The sequence below is a fragment of the Lutjanus erythropterus genome, chromosome 20 (assembly GCF_056507025.1).
Source record: "Lutjanus erythropterus isolate fLutEry1 chromosome 20, fLutEry1.hap2, whole genome shotgun sequence".
Lineage (NCBI taxonomy): Eukaryota > Metazoa > Chordata > Actinopteri > Lutjaniformes > Lutjanidae > Lutjanus > Lutjanus erythropterus.
The window spans coordinates 23,006,042-23,026,709 of record NC_139336.1 but is presented as its reverse complement, the minus strand read 5'-3'; the positions used below and the strand labels follow the sequence as shown (position 1 = coordinate 23,026,709).

The following is a 20,668-nucleotide window of genomic DNA, read 5'->3' as shown; positions in this document are numbered from 1 at the left end:
GAGGCTTTTCACAAACACACACACACACTAAAAGCTGCAGGAAAACCAGAGGGAAGACATGCAATGAGTGTTCGTGTCAATCAGAGAGATCTGGGAGGCTGGGCTGTTGGTATCTGTGTGATGTTGTGATTTATTATTCCATGTAATCAATATGTTTAACTATAAATTTAAACATACCCTTCAGCAAAGTTTATTCTTAGCAGTTACGTGACTGAACCTGGCAGCTAAACAGAAGATATGTCAAATGCCTTAGTAAATATTTTCTGTTTTTTTATTAATATTTTTGGTTTCGGGGCTACTGAAGTGTGGGTTTAAGTCTACTCAGACTGCTAACACGATCCTTACAGAAGAACCAGAAAAACACGAACAAACAAAAATGGCAATAAAAATTTAGGAGTGAGTGAAGGAGTTTAAGTGACTAGAATAATAATAATACATCTCAGGACGTGATGTACTGGAGTTTGTCCGTCAGTTTTGTCGACTATCTAGCTCGTTTTTTATCTGAAACAATGCCTTGAGGAAACACCACATCACACTTCATGGGAAAAGTGGACAGCACAAGTTGAGGACGGCTGAGTTTCGGTGCGAAAATTCAATGTTCAACTTGTAGAAATCTCCCAAATTCAATACACGTCCAAAAACAAACATCTCCCATCATGCTATCATTAAAACTATGAATACCACATCTAATCCATTTATACTAAAAGAAACTCTTCTTATCTATCAACAATTTCCTGTTATACCATATGTAAGCTATGTCCTATTAAAAATGCCTGACCTGGAAGACAGGCAGTCAGTTTCTGCTATCAGACCAGATAGACACAGATACACTGGATACAACCACAAAGCTTAATAGCTTGCAAGATGAGCAGGAGGGAGAGACAGGGCAGGACCCTCTGGCAAGATTTCCGATACACTAACATGCCTTGACCTGAAAACAACAAAGCTAATGATATTTTAACTCAAAACGTATACAGTAGCAGCAGTCCAACGCGGCCTCCCCAGAGGATGCCAGTCGCGAGCAGAATTGACGCATTGTTTGGCGTGTGCAATGCTGAGTGAAGCGCAGGGAAGCGGCGAGTCACGAGAGGCATGCATCACGCCAAGTGAAGTGGATAAAGTACACCAATGACCGATCTACTCTACTGTGCAATATCGGGCCTCTTCACCGCCGGCGAATACACAAAGACAGCACGAACGACTGCTTGTGTGTGTGTGCAAGTTTCATGCCAATCAAAACGAAATTGGCATGCTCATTCAAGAACTTTCTCCCATGGGAGGAAGCGAACAAGAACGTAATTCGGTCAGTGTAGTGACATAAAACAGGTGAGAGCATCTGAACTCGTGAGGTGTATCTTTTCCTGGAGAGGAATTATCTCATTTGACATCATCTTTCATTAAATGCATCAGTTGTCAAACAAAAGAAATTCAAAAAAGAACCCAGAAAGGGGGAAATTACTGGAAAATTACAAATTGCATTCTTTATTCAAGCTCTGGGATGTTTAACAAACGCTGTGGATCTACGTCAGGCACAGGCAGAGCAGGAACTCTTTGCCGCCAGCATCCTGCGATTGCATCTGACAATATTTATGCACACCAACTGCAGAAAAAGTCCAAACACCAGACACGTGAATATTACCTAAATCTGGGCAGACATTAGGAACTGTTTAAACATCTCCTAAACAGACAGACGACTTTGTTTATACAGGGGAAGATGTTTCTTTTCTTTCTACTCTCTGTGAGGGAAGCATGCAGTCACGCATGAGCGGAGAATGGTTTTTTAAATTGCATATGCTTCACATGGCACTGGGAGTGGGGGAGGAGGGGGGGCGGAGGGGGGTTTGCGTGTCTGGCCCACCGCCAGTTGACAGCTCAGCTGGATATCGTTGAACACTCCGAACCCCCCTGCCTCGCAGCGTGTCACTTTGGGATTGTTTCCGCAATAGAAAGTTTATTCAACCTCTCTCTCTCTAAAGGCACTGGACCGGCCATCCGTTCAGCTATTTAATCAGGGGACAGACAGGTTATTTTTCTGACAGGGCCGGGGCTGCTGCGCAATCCCTAATGAACAGCTTGATACGAGAGGAATTTTCTGACCGTTTTTTTAGCCTCAATTAATTCTGCTGTCCAAACAAATGAAGGCCACCACTCCTCGGACGCAGCGTCTGGACACGGGGGTCACCGTTTGTGTACACACAAACACAGCAGAGGTGAACCCTTTGTGCCCGTGACCTGACGTAATGTAGTACAAGTACAGGGACGAGTGAAGTAATAAGATATTTACAACAAATTTGTTCACATGTATCAGATTTTGCAGACTGGTCAATATCAGCAAAATAGATTGACAGGATAAAACTTTGCAATCTGCAAGAGTAAATGACTAACTATCAATGAATGATTTGCGCGTGTGTGAAAAAGAGGGAGGTGAGGGGGCAGAGCCAAAGGAGTCTGAGGAGTATTCCCTTGATTATTGTGGCATGGCAAAGTTTACACAAGAGTCATTGTTGAGCTCTGACCTCCTGAAAAGGTTGGTTCTGCCTGCTTAGTCTGTGTCACATGCTTACTGGAATGTCAAGCCTGCCTACCTTTACAGCAGATTACTATGATTGACTCTGATGGCCCTCTCCTACTTCTAATTGCCCCTCTCCATATGCCCCTACCCGCCCCACGAGGCAGGAACGGGCAGAAGGCCCCGCTAATTTATTGACACACAACACAGATGCCAACAAATATTTTTATAGACTCCTTTTCTGTTGGGAAACATTATGGCATTTTTTGTGGGCAGAGGCAGAACAATAGAGGGGCAAAGTCTCCCCCCTTCTGTTGTGCCCCATGGAAATGTATTTTGGAAAAAATATGAACGGTAGTCAATGGCAAAAGACAAATCCCATTTGAACTGTGCCATGAATTACACATGTTGTTTGTGTGCAATCTCATTACTTAACATTGACAACAGTGGTTATACTTTCACTTCAAGATCAAAATTACTGCTGGGGAATTAAGTAGTCCCTGGATATTGATAGGGACATGTCCCTACCATCCCTACTCAATTCTATAGTCTTGCGTACGCTCTAACTCAATGGATGGACCATCTTTCTATAATAGGGTTTAGACAAATACAGTACTGTGCAAAAGTTTTAGGCAGGTGTTAAGAAATGCTGTACAGTAAGAGTGCTTTCAAAAAATATAAAATGTAATTGTTTATTTTAATCAATTTACAAAATGCAAAGTGAGCAAGCAGGAAAAAAAAAATCTAAATCAAATCAATATTTGGTTTGACCACCCTCTGCCTTCAAAACAGCATCAATTCTTCTAGGTACACTTGCACAAAATCAGGGATTTTGTAGGATCATAGTCAGGTGTATGATTAACCAATTATACCAAACAGGTGCTAATGATCATCAATTTCATATGTAGGCTGAAACAGTCATTAACTGAAACAGAAACAGCTGTGTAAGAGGCTTAAAACTGGGTGAGAAACAGCCAAACTCTGCTATCAAGGTGAGGTTGTGGAAGACAGTTTCATGTCACAGGTCAGACACCATGACAAGACTGAGCACAGCAACAAGACACACGGTGGTCATACTGCATCGGGTCTCTCCCAGACAAAGATTTCAACTTTTGCACTGTACTGTATATTGTCTATTAGCGAGTCTATTGCTTGTTGTTTTTTGGGTCAATTTTTGTCATTTAACTTTGCTAACTTCCGTACAGATGATGCTCTGCAACAGCACAGTAAACACCTACTGAGCTGGAGGATGAGTGAGAGGAAACCAGCTCGTAGCAACAGACTGTTTTCACAGCTAACATGATGAATTAAGGATTTAATTTGAGCAAATAAGAGTTTGTGATTGCTATAACAGTGGAAAGACTGGCCGATACATTTTTTTTGTGAGTTTTATTGTATTTCTGTCTGTCATGTGTTTTACGGACTGGCCAAGGTAGTCAAAGCTGATGTATGTTTGCCTCCAGCTAACACCGGGACATGATCATGATGTTGGTGCAAAAAGCTTCTATTACAAATAAAGGTATAAGACTCTGGTGGCTTACCTGGTCTCTCCTTGCCCGTTCCTTTGCTCTCGGACAGTTTCTGTATTAAGCTCTCCACTGAGGTGTTCTCGATGTTCCTCACAAATTCGTTGTGGACCTAGAAAATCCAAAACAATAAATCAAATTTACTGACATTAGCTTTAACTTAAGAGTTTAAGAGACTTGCTGGGGAGAGCACATGGGAAAAGAAGTTCAACTGCAGCAGAACTTCATCTAAGATCATCATCCACTGCTATTATAATTTCGTTGTGTTTGCACAATGACAAAGAAGTTCTTGAGTCTTGAATCCATTTAGTGTTGAGGTGAATGAATTAAACAGCCAATTGTTCACTGATTTCTTCATCATTTATATTCGCTGCAATCAATTAGGTTCATTTGACTTTTTGTTTTTCTTCACTCCTTGAAATGCGTGTATGGCGTGACATAACTGAAATAAAAGTGGCGTCACGTATGGTGTGATTTGTTTTATGATATACACAACATGAGCCAAATGCAGTTGGTTCCTTCTGTAACCCACACTGCTTTGCCTTTAGTTGGTATTTATAACATTTCTTTAAGTAATTGGCCTGTGGAGACATACTGTACTTTACTGTCACTCTATTGTGTCAGGTTGAATCATTGTTGTTGGCACTGTGGCCCGCTGATGCCCTTTGGGCAGTATCAGAGGAAAGATAGTGTTTGTTTGCTTGTTTGTTTTGGATGTGCATGTGTGCTTGTGTGTGTACTGAGGGGGAAGTGAAAGCGATGTATAGGCATGGGGATGAAAAGCAGTGGCTCACCAAACCATTTAGATGTGCGTGATACTGTAAGCACAGAGAGGCTCCACTATCAAACAAACACACACGCATACACACACATATGTGTCTGCCCCCTGGGCCCCTGTGGCGAGGTGGAGTGCATTAGCCTTCTGTGCCCTGGCAGGAGAGGATGTTTGGGGGGGGGGGTGATGTGGGTGAGGAGGGGGCGGGGAGGTTGCCGTGGTGAGGAAGTATGCTCAGTGCAGCACACGCGATCTGTCAGGTGCTGCTGCCACGACGGAGGTCATCAACCTGCGTGCCCCGCTCGCCTCTCGCATACACACACAGATACACACAGACGCACGCACATACAGAGCTCATCCCGCGGAGACTTTCGACCACATGCTCAAAACATGCATCTGCCTTCAAGGGATCCTCACTCACACACACACACACACACACACACACACACACACACACACACAGAAATGCTCACTTACAAAAACAAACACAGCACGCAAGCTAACAGACACACCTGCACTTCTGTGGGTTTAAAAGCTCTCTGCTGTGGGAACAACTCTAGTCTGCACTTCCTTCCACTCATGTTTCAACTTAATATATCTATATAAGGTATTTTCATTTCTTTACACTGCGTACTTTCCCTTCTCATCCTTTCATTCTAACCCTCTTATCCTTCATGCCCACTGAGCTGATACCGACTGAGCCTTGACGTGATTACCTCTTGATTTTAGTGACACCTTCGGTTACAGGTACCCTTTGCTTTGCTTTGCTTTCATGCACGGCACTTCCCTGCAATCACTCGTCTTTGGTGGTTTAAAATCTGCGGACTGACAGCAACTCAAGCACTGGACTCTAACACTGGAAAAGCTACATACCAAAAGGCAAGTACAACTGCTGTTGAAGAAAGTCAGTCCTGCCGCCACTGTTGACCTGGTGGGAGTGTAAATGGACATGTCTCCTCTAATAAAAGGCACTGAGAAGCTTCACTGAGAGGGGGTAAGACACATACAGATTCATGCTATCCCACCCTACATATGCAGACCCCTTTGCAGATGGTTTGACCACCCATTAGAAGTTGCTAGTGCAGCAATAAGGACATTGTCTGACACTGCCTCAAGTGCAGTGCAAAATTAACATTTTTACACACCAGCCAATTGGCTAGTAAATGTTCAAATTCGACCAGCTAATCAATAGATTACCATTATTTTTTTTGGCTGGTGAGTGAAGCAAATCTATTAGCCAACTGCGTACGCTATCAGCATTGGGATGGCGGCTGGTGCTAATTTTTTGGCCACCTCAGGTGACATCACTTGAGGCAAATGACCAGATTGCAGCTGAACTTCACAAGACCTTTAAATGGCTTGATGTGTGAAATTGGTGGCGTTTCTCTGTAAGTAATTTCAAGACTACTTGTAGCCCACAGTAAATAAATTTAGGCAAAAATCAGTAAAATATCCAGCATATCGTCACTGTCCAGTGAAAACCACTCCAAGGAGAAAAATAACTCATCAATGTGCGGCAATGTTCCTGTGACCGAACAGCACCTGAACCCTTTATACTACCTGTGCAGGGGGAGTTCTGTTTACCACTTATCTCCACGTTTGATGATTTTGAATATTCCAATAAAACTGAAGGAGGGAGCGCTCCTTTATGAGTTGAGATAATTCTATCTCTAAAGCCAAACAAACCATTTACAAAGCCACTGGACCATCTGAAAAATGAGTTGCCACCAAGCTGAAAACATGGCTTTTTCTCTTGACTCATGAAAAGTTGACATTTTGAAATAATTTTCACTAGACAGCAATGATATTCTGTCGCATCTGGGATTACGTTTAAATTATTCAAATGACTGATTAAAGCAAGTTTAACCAATTTACGCTACAAAAAAAGGATTTTAGCACTTTAAGAGAAACTGATTTTTACTATTATGCCTAACATAAAGTGCATATTGTGATGTTAAGAGTGAATTTAAATGATAATAGTTCAGGGACCTCCTCTGATAACTGTATTGTATTTGTTTACCCTTCAGTATATCTGCACTCCCTCGGCACACATATTATATTCAACCATTGAAAGGGAACCATAGAAGCGTTTTGTTTACTTTCCTTTTCTCTTGCGTGACAAAACTAATGCTGGAATTCTTAACTCTTGTATCCACTAACCTGAGTACAGTTGATGACTTTGTAAATTTACTTTATTGTGAGTCAAAGAAAGGTTTTTACTTACGGTGTGGATCTTTAACCTGTATGGGCAGTTTTGCTTAATATTCTAGTACTCACCATGTGTCATTAAAAGATTAATTTGTGTATAAATATTTTATTGAAGAATACATCTTTTTAATACAAACAAGGATGATAACTGTGTTTTGGAGGTTAATATTCTTGCTCAGAGACACTAGTAAGGTGAAAGGTTGCACAAACATCAATAAAATGACTCAACAACACCGCACAGGGGCTGTGTGTTTCATCTTGTGTGTGTGTCTGACTGAAACAGCACCCACAATATTTCATATTTTAAATGCAAATGTATGATTTTGTCTGTTTGCTTGTCAGTGTGAGATGCCTGTGGGCTCGGTGACTAAGCACAATGTTGCAGAGCTGAAACTGGTCCCAGCCTCCTTCGACCTGCTCTCACCCTCCTCCCTCTGTCTCTTGCCTCACCCAGATGTGACAATAATAATCCCAAGAAAACGTCACAACCTGGTTGGAAGAGTATTTTATCACTGAATCATAATTTCTTCGACTGCATGTGTTTTCCTGACTGACCGCTCTGTCTTGGGGCAGTGTTTTATTAATTTGGCTGAGCAACAGGCAGCAGCACTGCCCATCTCCTCCTGCTCAGAAGCAGGAACAGTGGGGCTGAATAACCTGCGGTAGCCTGTCGCTCCACATTCTTTCCAACTTGCCGCACGAGCTGCAGGCTGGAGATGCTGTTGGTGGAGCTGCGATGCCCTCTATGGACGATAAGAGAACTTCAGCATCACAACTGAGCAGCTTCAGATTAATGACAGCAGAGCAGCAGACTGTAGTTAGGCAATGATAAGTATGATTGCTGGATAAATAAATTTCTGGTTAATGTTGAATACTGATTAATATATCTGCGGATGATGTTTGAAAGCCTTCACAACTGGACCTGATCGAACGTCATGCCATTTTCTCGAACCTAAACACGCTCACCCAGAGACAAACAAGCCTGTGCAGCACTTTTAACTATCAGACTCAGTATTTGGCAAGTGTTTGGACTTCTGGAGGTGTTTTAGATAGGCTGAGAGGGAGTTTTGATCAGTTTTTAATTGCTTGGCATAAAAGGCTGAATGGACCATTTCCTGGTTCTCAGTTAAACGATTAGCGAGATCAAAGACGACACTAATTGATATGACACACAGTGAACCCAATGAGCACAGCCTCAGGTCAACAAGACACCTACTCCACCCACAGGAATGTTTGAGAGGACGTATGTGCGCATGTGTATGCGTGTGTACACACTCACCTCTCCGATTTGGACGTGTGTTTCGTCGACAGACTGGGAGTATGACTGAATGATCTCCTTCATGTGGAGAATGTGGTTTTCTTCAATGTCTTGGAATTTCTGTAACACACACACACACACACGCATGAGGCGAAGGGAGTCATGGCACGACAACGCAACAAATCATCTAGTCAACTTGAAATCAAATTAACTGTGTCCCAACAAATCGGCATCATGGTGTCAGTCTCTTCAAACAGAAGAACAGGAAAATAAGGACGAAACACAGCCTAGGAAAGTCCACTTCCTTGTTCTGGCCCTGCCACTTCCTGTATGTCTGTTTGGGTGGTCTATGGCGCTTACACACACGCATACAGCTCCTCCCAAGATGTCACTTATTCTGCTCATGATATACATTGACAGACGTTCTTTTTTGGGGGGCATTTTATGCCTTTAATGACAGGAAAGCTGAAGATGTGACAGGAAATGGGGAGAGAGAGTGGGGGAATGACACGCAGCAAAGGGCCATGGGCGGGAGTCGAACCCACGGCTGCTGCAGAGGACTCACAGCCTCGATCGGTTAGTTTGTTTGTTTCATTCTGTGACTTCAGTTATTCCTCACTAACCGTTAAAAGCTTTACAAATAAAATTATTGTGTTTTGCATCATGGAATATACAGCACATGTGATCAAATTAAACATACGTGAGGTGTCAGTGGCATGAACTCTGCACTACTTCACATGCACACTTACAGACTGTCATGGTGTTTAGTTAGGTATGTTCAAGGTGTGTCTGTTAAGTTAAGTATTAAGTACACTTCTAAGGCCGTATAAAAAACCAGAAACAGGTTTGCATTCGCACCGCAGTTTGCAGTGACTAAAAAAAATGGTGATGACTGGAGTGGTGATCGGGGCCAAACACCTGGGGTGATTTTAGTCTTTGATTCATACATAAGCGCAGGGAACAACTAACAGAACTTCCATGGCAGACCAGAGTGAGTAAATAAAATGATGCAACTAAATTACTGAACTATATTTCTTACGTAGCATGTAAAACTTCAGTTTGAGACAACGGTTGATAGGACTAGAACAGTTGACAGTAGAACACAGAACAGTTGTGGGACACTGAGAAAAGAAGTTCATTTCAAGCCCTTTCAAGTCTGCATCATGGTGTCAGTCTCATTAAAGAGACATGAAAACAAGAAGCATAAGGAAACCTCACTTCCTTTTTCTGTCTCTGCCAGTGCTGGTGTGTCCATTTGGGAGGTCTATAGCGCTCCTTCCACAAGATATCACTTATTCTGTTCATGAGACATATTGACGGGGGTTCTTTTTTTGGCTTTGAACAGCAGTATGGTGCGCAGCACAACCTTAAATGCTGGTATTTACTTCCATTTGAGTCTGACTCTGGGCTTCTGGGGTTAACCAAGGAGAATGAGTATAAATAATCATGAACTGGAGAATCACACATGTGGATGGGGAGGAAGATGAGCCTGTCTAACCACAAACACACACAGATGAAGAGCTATTCACTCCTGCATCTACACTACAGAGACACAAATAAAACTGTTCTTTTGTCATTTCACAACGATAACAGCTAGCATACGCTCACACACGACACACCCACCCACCCACAGACACACTCAGACAAAGGGAACACACATGTAGGAGCCGCGGTGATGTCAGAGAGCACATGTGTTTGGTGTTTATAACTCGTGTCCACATGTGCTGCTGAGTTTTGAGATGAGCCGTAGACTGTGATCCTGGGGAAGCAGAGCTGCTGCTTCAACGCCGCAGAGAAACTGAGGGGAAAACCAAAAAAAAAAAAAACGCTCGGCTCGTCTAACTGGAACCATTTCTGGTGGCGGAGCTGCTGCGGTGCAGGAGGATATAGAGGCCAAATTCTGTTGATCTGATTTTAATTTGGAGTTTATCTAATCAGTCCCTCAGATGGATCCAATCAGGGCTTTCCACAGTGATTCCGTTACAGAGGAAAAAACACAATCTGGAGATGATACAGGGCACGAAACGCAGAACACACACACACAAACACACACGGGGCTGACAGATTACACAACGAAAGTGTTGCATACCAACAGACAGACAATAGACAGAGTTTGTGGGTACATATTTCATTCATGCGCTCATACCTGTGCAGTTTCTGCCATCTTCTGTTCAAACTCTGACTTAGCTGTGGCATATTTCTCCACATATGACTTGTAGGTCTCTGTGGCTTTTTTGGCTTTTACTCCAGCCTGCAAAACATAAACAGATAAATGGCTATCATCAGTTTATATACTGCACACAATGGGCCTCTGTTTTCCCAGATCAACTGTAAAATCAGCTCCACTTAACATCTGAAGGCAAGAAGCTTTTGAGGTTAAAGTTCCTGTACAGAGTGGAGCGTTAAGGCACTTCATCATGGCTTATTACCATACCATGATTATATGGGTGTGTGTGTGTGTACGTGCGAATGTGACCTCCCACCTTGTCCACATCTCTCTGGGTGGCCCCCTCTTTGCGGAGGCGCTCCTGCTCTACGGTTTTGGCGTTGTAGTTTTCCTTGGACTTCTGCAGGGCCTGAGAGGTGGTCTGGATGTTCTGCACAGCCTCCAGGGTGGACGCCACCTCCTCTTTTGTCTGGAAACACACAAATGTGTTTTTTACTGGGTGAACAACAGGCTGAATAATAAGTGCATGTGTCACCAATTGCTCTGATAACTATGGAGCTGGTTCTTGTTGACGTCAACATAGTCAATGCTTGTCCTGGAATACCCTTTTTTATCATAACAAAACAGACAATTTCAGTGTAGACAGAGGCTCCTTTATTACTCTTATAAAACACTATCACAGTTCCTCGATTTCACTCTCCAGCATGTGACACAGGACTGTTGTACAGTGCAGCAGGGAACAGTTAAAGCTACTTAGTACAATGTTCTCCACTTATATTGATTTCTGCTGGCTGGATGATTATAAAAAACTTGAGTTGTGCTTCAGGAGGGAATCGTTTCTTCTAGCAGATTTCATTTGACAACCTTGGAAGAGAAGGTAGAATAGTTTGTTTAAGATTAAGCTGTAAAATAACCTTTAATTTTGTAATAAAATATTATGTTTGACTGTAATTTTGGTGACTGGAAATTCTGTAATGACAAAAACAGTGCTGGGCAAAGGGCTGTCATAACATCAGATTTTGACTATATGATTATTGTGGTTAAAAGGATTAACAACAGCAATATTATCTACAGAAAATTTAATTAAAAAAAATAATCTTTAACTTTGTTCATTGTGTGTTTTTTGGCAAAGAAATTAGACTCAAACATGACTGTAGAGAGGGGGAGTATCTGTAACTTTAACGGTACAAAAACATACAAAAAGTGCAATTACACTTAATGAATATGATACTTAATGATCAGTTTGCACATAATTTTATCACAGTTATGGTTTAATGTAAACATCACTGCAGTGAGCAGAACCGGCAAAATCCTAAATTATCTACAAATTATGAGCACCTACAGCAACTACTTTTTTGCCTCCACCAACAAAACAGTGAAATGTATCAGCAATTGACACACATCAATAACAATAAGAAAACTGTTCAATAAAATGTTCAATAAAGTCACGGAAGTGCATTAAATGCAAATAGCCATGAAAGCCCATAACAAATACACTCTGGCTCATAAACAGCTTGAAAAAGGAGCGTGCTGAAAGTGACACAAAAACAGCCGACCATTTAACAGGCGTGTTGTTTAGTTGCACGACATGAGACACAACAACAGAAACAGCGCGGAGTGAGAAAATGTGTGCAGACCGTGAAGAAATCGTTTATTACAAAAGGACCAGTCATCCCGCCATTCTGACAGTTTATTTTTTTTGGTCCATTAGTACTTAAAAAAAAAGTTACATTCAAAGAAAGGCAGTAAAATTCATAATAAGGCGCAAAAAAATCATCCTTCTGCTGGTCTTTATTAGAAAGAGAGAATTTAAAATCAATAATAATTATCAAAAGTATAAATGAAACTCAGCCCGAGTGTTGATTTTTATTTATTTAAACCACTTAAATACAGTATGCACTGTATCTGCAAGTTAGCCAAGAAACACAGTGGAACAGGGAGTGGAGGGAAGTGACGGAGAGACACTGTGACAGCCTCTTTGTCAGGCTGAAAGCACAAACACAGACCCACTAATTCCAAGCTCCTATTTGACTTTGTGTTCTGTGGCTTCATGCATGAGATGCGAGCTGATGGTGTGTTTCAGCTGGGAGGGGAGATAGAGGAGTGAGGTGTAGAAAAAAATGCTTCTTAGAATAACACTGCACGCCACATTTTCTCAGGATAGAGTCAACTATTAAGCAATTTCCCGTTTTTGTGGAGGTCCACATTGGCAGCGTGTTTAACTCCAGGGAAAGAGTGTGAAACATCTTATGATGGAAACAAACTGTTTATTTTACACAATTAAGACAAACTTGTGGCAACACCGGTGCAACAAACTATTTGTGATGATAACAGTTCTTGAAAAGGACAAGCAGACATGTGTGCACTTTGATTAGAGCTGGGTATCAGACCTCTAAGTATACTTTGTTGGTAGCTAAATACAGAGGTATGGACTTGAGTCAAATAACTTGAATACAAGTCAGGCTCAAGTCACAAATTTGATGACTTTAAACTTGACTTGCAAAAATCAAAAACTCAGTTTGGACTTAAACAGCAATGACTCATGACTTTACTTGGACTTGAGCCTTTTGGCTGGTAAATACTTGATATCTTTCCTCAGCCAAAAGATTAAAAAGTATGTTACTTAGTTAGAACCAGTCCAAGAACAACCAATAAAGTTGCAGGAGAGAACCATAAAGAACTACAATTACGTTACTGAGCTGGAAAAAATATATATATCAAAGATAATTTTGTTGACATGCAAAAACTATGAGCTGGTGAACAAAAAATTAATTGCAGTATTCAAAACGTGCAGGGCAAACGGACAAGAAACACAAAACCTTTGTTCTACAGCTGAGTCTGCACAATGGTAAGCTGAGGCTCTGTTGTTATAATAGCATTGCATTTGATGAAGAGTGCATTATGACTTGTTTAGGACTCATAACTCATAGTTTTGGACTTGGGACTTGCCTGTTTCGACTTGGATTTACTTGTGACTTGCAAAACAATGACAAAATCTGTCAAATACCAAAACCTGGCATGAATCTCTGCTCAGATTTGTTCTCATCTTTACTTATTCTTTGGCCAAACAGTCTATGATTCCAATAACATTTCAGTTTGCACTGTGTTTTATTTAGTTTTTGTACAGCTGATTGTGTCTAGACAACATTAAAGGGACAGTTCAGATTTGAAGTGGGCTTGTATGAGGTACTCACTGATACTAAGTGTATTACCTACAGTGGATGACAGTCGGCACACTCCCAGTTAGAAGAAGCGGAGAGACGTACCAGCACAGATGCTAAGCAAAGGACTGCTGTGGTCAGGCTCAGCAACAAAAGGTGTTTTAGCCCTGGCTAAACTACTTTTTGTTGCTGACCCTGTTCACAGCGGTATATTGCTTAGTTTCTGTGCTGGTACTCGCTGCTTTTCCAAATTTTTAATAATCCCAGCTATCCCTTTAACATTTGAGAACTTCAGCAACGACAAGATAACTGTTTTGGTATTGGTACTGGAACTCAGTTACCATATCGACAGCATTATCAAAAGTTCTCCATTTCCTTACCTTTTTGTGTGCTTTGGCCTGCTCCTCCACATACTTCTGAACTTCTTTTATAAGTTCCTGTAGTTTTCTCACTAGCTCCATATGACAGCTGGCCAGCTTCTCTGTTGAGCTCTTGAACACTTCCCATACTGGCGCAAAAGTCCTGGGATAAAAGATCACACTTCAGAGGCTAGAACATGGGAAGACCTTTAGCTCTTACATGAATTCATACAGGTCTTTTCCTCAAAAAACTCACCCAAGCTGAGAAAAGTTGCCCGCTGACTTGGCCAGTTTGGTCATGGACCTGGCATAGGCCTCTTCAATAGTACTCCTAGAACAGAGGAAAAATACAACACACACACATCTTTATAAATCACCATAAATGATCACAAATTAAAGGGATAGTTCAGATTGTTTGAACTGGGGTTTTATGAGGTCCTTATCAATAGTCAATCTGTTAGCTATAACATATGCAGGTTGACACGTCCACAGTTAGGAGAAGCAGAGACAAGTACCTGCATGGATGCTAAGCAATGGACTCTCCAACTACTCCATAGGCAAAATCAGAAATTTTACCTCGCAGGACATGGGAGTCTGATTTACAGCTGCCTTGATCTGTTAGTTTGTTAGTCTCCAGGTGTGCAAGGTAGTGCTAGTACTCCCCTCTGCTTCTCCTAACTGTGGTTGCACTGACCACCATCTACTATAGCTAATACACTGACCATTGATAAGAACCTCAGACAACCCCACATCAAATAATCTGAACTATCCCTTTAACAATATTACATATCAGTAAGGTCAACAGAACAATTCTCCCTTTAAAACCTCTTTTAACGTGTAGTATGACAAAGTTTTTCCAAAGTATTTCCAACTGGGTTATGGCTGAAGTAGAGCATGCCACTAAAACAACTGGAGATCCCAGCCAGAAACACTCACTTAGAACTTGCAGCATAAATGTTTGACCACATGCGCCGTGTGTGGGCAAATAAGTGTGGCTTGGCTTGTGATTTGTTCATAAACTTCATGTTGAAGCTGACAGAGTATGAAAGCCAGTGTTTGAATTCCCTGCTTCTCTCAATTTCCTTTTTTATTCCTTCATTCTGCAGCAAAGTGACAGGAGTTTAAAAAAAAAAAGGAAAAACAAAACCAAAAAAAGCGCGGCAGTGTTACAGTGGAAGCCTGAATTATGCATGTCTCATTTAGCCAGCCTCTCTCTGCAGTTACTTCACAGGAAGGAGGTCAGCCAGGGGGAAACAGGACAATCGTGCACACACACGCAGACACACTCAGGTACACACATACAAACAAGCATCCAATGGAGGAAAACGCAAACTCACACACAACACAAATGCATTATAGGCCGCATCCCTGCTTCCACATCTTAGTGTGAGCCCAGAACAGCAGGTTATTTTTATATGTTATCATGTTGTAAATACTTCCAAGGTGCCAGAAATAATGTCTGCAAACTTCTAAACCAGAAAGTACAAGTTTAAATTGTGTGCTGTGTGTGCAGGAGGTTATTATTCTTCACAGCTCTTCCCCTACATTATCACACATCCTTTTCGACCTCATATTAAGACATGCACACCACTTCTCAAAGTGAACTTTGACTTGTTTCTAAATATTGTTTTCCTGTTTTGTACTTTGTATGCTGGTGGCTGTATTTCAGTGGTGAAATGTAAGTCCATTTAAACACTGTACTTAAGTACAAACTTGAGGTACTTGAGTGTGTTTGTTTTATGACTTTATTCTTCAACTCCACTACATTTCAGAGGGAAATATTGTACTTTTGACTTCTTTATGATTTAAGATTTTTTGCACACTGTTGTATTTTACTATGTTAGTTGCCACATACTGTTCATTGACATGAGCTCCTCCAGGTTACCTAAAAGTGACTTTAGGCAGGAATGATCTTTGTCTGTAATTCTGTGCTCTAAGATCTTCTCTCTCTCTCTCATTGTCTCTGGTCACGACTAACAATGTTTTGACCACAGCTGGTCTTCTTCAGATGAAGGAGTGACCTGAGGAAGACCTTCAGTGGTCAAAACACTGTAAATCAAATGTTGACCATGTTTTAAACACAGATGATCTTGAGGTCGAAAGGTTTTTTTTTTGTTTGTTTTTTTAATCATATCCTATACTATATCCTAATCCTATCCAATATAAAAGTTTCTAATATAATATATCCAGAATATGTTTTTATTCTACTACAGTATATATAGGTACATACAAATATCCTTCATCTCTGACGTGCTATTATCCTGTGCAATACACTGTACATTTATATCTTCATACTGTGAAATCAACCTTTGAATTTCTTCTTCTGATTTTTCTACTTTTAATAAAATATGTTCACTTCTTTAATGGGCTGTTAATGGAAGCTATTCTCCCACAATGCAATGCACAAATGAAACAGAGGAGTGGCTCATGACTGGAGAAATAAATTGTAACTGTACAAATTGTGCAAAAACAGCTCAATAAAAAAAATCTGAATGACAAAAACAGTAATAAACCTAAAGAACAACTTTTTTACTTTCTTTTTGTGAGGTTTCAGTGATATTCCAAAGTCATAGTCTGATCAATGCCAGAATTTGCACAGGTTGTATAATTTTGTACAGGGTTAGTATGCAGAATGGATTTAGGAGACACTGTTTGAGAAGCTGCACTTCAGAGATCTAGAAAAAGCTGGTCTGTGAACTTTAAGTTAAGATTATTTTTAGTCTTCTTCGGGTCACTTCTTGAAACGTTCAGTCCACTTTGAATAAAAGAAGAACTGAAAATGAGACAGCAGTGTGTGGGTAGTTTTTCACCTCTCAGTGCAGAAAACTGCAGCAAAGCACCTACAAAGAATTGAATGGATGTTTGTGTTCACTTCATGAAGACTGCTAATATCATTTTAGTTTAAATATGCTGTCGGGAGAAGACAGAATACAGAAGTGATGACGCTGGAAATATGTTAACAGTGCACAGAGCCTCTCTGTCCACCAGAGGGAGCCACAGTGCAGTTTATCACTCCTCTGTCTGTGAACTGACCTGGAAACTGGCACAGTGTGATAAGAATTATGATTCCCCTGAGCAATAAGTTACAACACAATAAATCAGTCTCTACCGGAACTCGTGTCTCCTTCATGAATGATGTATTGATTCATTAACAAGCGTCCTTCAGAGTGCAAAGAGCGTTAATGATTAAACAACGCGATAAGGTAAAAGTTGATTTATTACAAAAATTAGTCTAAACTGTTAAAACAGTGACAATGAGCTCAGCAAGTGATGCAATAATAATTATAGGACAATCCTTTGCCACAACATAACAGTACATCTGCTCAAGTTTTATGTTATAAGTGCTTTTTTGTTTTTACAAAAGCAAAACAAACAAACTGGCTGGGAGATATAGCTTAAAAGTTTAGCATTATAAAATGTTTAATTTCAGTCAAGAGACACTTATTGAGACCAAAAGAAAAGGGCTGAACTTAAACACGCTGTCATTAATTTAACTGCCTTTCTGTGAATTTGACCACTTTGTTATTATTTTCTCGATTAATCGATTAGTTGGTTTGATCTACAAAATGTCAGAAATTGGTGAAAAATATTGATTAACATATTCTGTTTGCTGTCACAGCGGAGTAAAGAAACCAGAAAATATGGCAGTTTTATTTCTTAAAACTGTCATTCTCCAGACAGATTTCCATCATGTCTATTTAATGAGATAAATAATTTTTTTTTTACATCAATGGTTATATTGAAACAAATCTTAAATATCTCTGGGAATCCACAAAGGTATATTTCAGATGGTGCCCTATCTCATACATGTCACATTACATTCATGCATTTAATTATAGTTGTTATTTTCTATTCTTAATTTGAATTTCCAAGCATTTTTCAAGAAAACAGAGTTGACTGAGCATATCAAACCCTCCACCGAATGTTATATTAAAGTGTCAGAGTAACTGAGTGCACTCTTCACAGTCAGGTAGACCGAGGAATCCACAGCTGAATTCCAGTGGTAAACCATTTATCACGTGGCAGCTTATAAAAACACACCTCTGACATGGTGAAGCTAATCTTCATCGAGGTGGGAAGGATTTAAAAAAGAAGCTGTTATTATGGTATTATCACTCTGTAGTGCAGACACCGCAGGTGTGTAACATAATGCCAGGTTACAGGTGGGCGAAGGTTTAAGCTTCTTTCACAAGGGGATTAGGTGTGAACAACATTCACACTGATCTACATCTACCTTCAGTCACAATGTCACATTTACTGACTACATTTTCGGGTTGATTTGCCTGATAAATGAGACTCCATTAGAGAGAGAAAGACGGAACTGATAGTCGTAATCTTTCGAGCAATAATAGTTAAAAAATGCTAAACATGTTGTAGTTTTAGCCTCTCAAATGTGAGGCTTTGTCATGTTATCACAGTAAACTGAATATGTTTGGGTAATACAAATATAAAGAAAATCAGCAAAAGAAAATGCATGTGTTCTCTTTCATGTCTCATTATTAATGTGAGACACTCACTCATGCTTTTCAGAGAACCGGGGTTATGCAAGTAACCTCATGTTACCATCTACTACCACTGTGCAAATATCAATGCCCTGAGATATAACAGTTAATGGCACTAATTCTACTCAAACTCTTAGAGCAAACAAAGTGGTGTAACAAGATAATAGAAAGGATAGTTTGGATTATTTGACATTGGGCTGCATGAGGTGCTTGTCGATAGTCAGTGTGTTTGATACATTAGATGCCAGTCAGCATGCCTAATTTAGAGAAGCAGAGAGGAGTACCATCATGGAAGTTAAGCAATGAACTGCTGTGGACAGGGTCAGCAACAACATGTATTTTAGCCACAGAATATCCACCTAAAAAGTTATCAGTTTAAGTGTACGCTATGGTTATAATATTTCCACTGCTTTACTTTTCTGAAGGGAAACCACGGTTACATAAATATTATTCTGTAGAAACCAACCAAACTCTATGGCCAAAATCAGTAATTTTACATCGCAGAACAAAGGAGTTGCTGGTCTGCCACTGTGAGACTTCTGTGTTTTAAAAACAGGTTGAGACAGGAGTAGTCCAGCAACTCCTATGTTCTGCGTGGTAAAATTACTTTGTCATGTGGATTTGGTTTGGAGAGCAATATTTGGCTTACAGCACACACTTGAACTCATATTTATTTTTTTCAGGTGGACCCTTTTTAAGGGGCTAAAATACATTTTGCTGCTGACAGAGACGCTGATGGGTATGCGCCAGCCGGGATCTATTGTAAATAATACACTGAGTATTGGTAAGTACCTCATACAACCTCATTTCATATAATCTAAACCATCTCTTTAAAAGAGCGCCAGGGAAACCTCAGAGGGTGGGAAATGACAGAAATAGTAATAGAAATATGACACTGCTGTTTATTTCAGTCAGGTGTTTTTATACAAGTGACTGGAAACGATTACGCAAAATGGTTGCCCCCAGCTCAAATGATCGCGATCAGGCAATTATGTAATAAGGCGTGGCGATCAGGCAAATTCTGAGTAGCCTCAGTTAAACAGTTGGGTGCTGTTACAAGCACAATACAATGAACTGGAACTGCAGGAGATGACTTGGAAATAGATTTAAATACCAAGAAAAACCACAAGACAGCTACAACATGTACTGAGGAGCCAGCTAGACACATTAAACAGGTTAATGACTAATGTGCTGTGTGTATTAAATTAAAAACATTAACGTGTGGTGTGTATCAGACTGCAGCGAGCGTCTTACCTTTCTCTGATGAAGTCTGTCAGCTCCTTGGAGGAAATTTGGCCATGCTTCATGTTATGGTAGAGCACGTCGAAGCCATTATTTTTTTCACCCTGCACGTCAGAGACAAATAGATCGGTCACCGGAACAAGCACAGAGCAGAACAAACAACAATACCTCAGTTATTGATCGGACATCATCGTACCGTGAAGGTTTTTTCTACAAGCAGCATTCTGACCGCCTGCATAGCTTCAAGATGTGTCTGCAGCATCCTCTGGTCAACCATACTCATCTTTGCCATGTTTGAGAGTAATTTATATTAAAAAATGTCTAAAACTAATTGTGGTAAACTGGTCTAAGGCTCAAGGATTTAATGCCAGAGATAACCAGACAACTGTCTGTCTGTGTTGCCGTAACCATGCCACTGGGTAACAGTATCCAGTTGCTTTAAAAATGCAAATGTGCCTCTGAATAATTAATATGACTGAAAAATGTTGGGTTTATGTTTTAAACCATACCCTTATAGTACATATACTGTAACCCCGACTACTATTACCACCAAAAATAAATAAATAAATAATAATGTTCTGTGTTGCTTATTTAAATATGTAATGGTTTAGATGGTAAACAGGATACACAGAAAAAAAGACAATGCATGCATGTAAAGCATCCTGCTCAATATCTACAAACAAAAAAAATCCACAAACAAATCTATGGGATCCATATCAAGATTGTTTATGTTATGTGTTTATATTTTACAAAATGATTGGCTGATAAATTCTCAGCACTTTTTGTTAAACTCTCAAATATTAACATGACTATGGGTCTGGCTTTAATATCCTGTATGATAACACACTCTCACACTGATATCAAATGTAATGACTGATAAGAAAGGTCGCTCATGTAGACTGTAGGCAGCATAATCAATCACACCTGGAGAATCAGATAATCAACTTTATTATGAACTTCA

The 20,668-nt window shown here is 40.3% G+C and overlaps 1 protein-coding gene across 1 annotated transcript in view; it reads right to left on the bottom strand.

Annotated features, from left to right (window-relative positions):
* The window catches only part of fcho2 (FCH and mu domain containing endocytic adaptor 2), a 62,660-nt gene that overhangs the window by 29,233 nt on the left and 12,759 nt on the right, over positions 1 to 20,668 (bottom strand). Inside the window, exons 2-8 of the mRNA XM_084745481.1 lie at positions 19,720 to 19,811; positions 14,220 to 14,294; positions 13,985 to 14,126; positions 10,760 to 10,912; positions 10,423 to 10,527; positions 8,298 to 8,396; positions 4,051 to 4,147 (exon numbers count right to left, since the gene is read on the bottom strand). Of these exons, the coding sequence (XP_084601607.1) occupies positions 4,051 to 4,147; positions 8,298 to 8,396; positions 10,423 to 10,527; positions 10,760 to 10,912; positions 13,985 to 14,126; positions 14,220 to 14,294; positions 19,720 to 19,811 (763 nt within the window). The remainder of the gene's footprint in view (positions 1 to 4,050; positions 4,148 to 8,297; positions 8,397 to 10,422; positions 10,528 to 10,759; positions 10,913 to 13,984; positions 14,127 to 14,219; positions 14,295 to 19,719; positions 19,812 to 20,668) is intronic.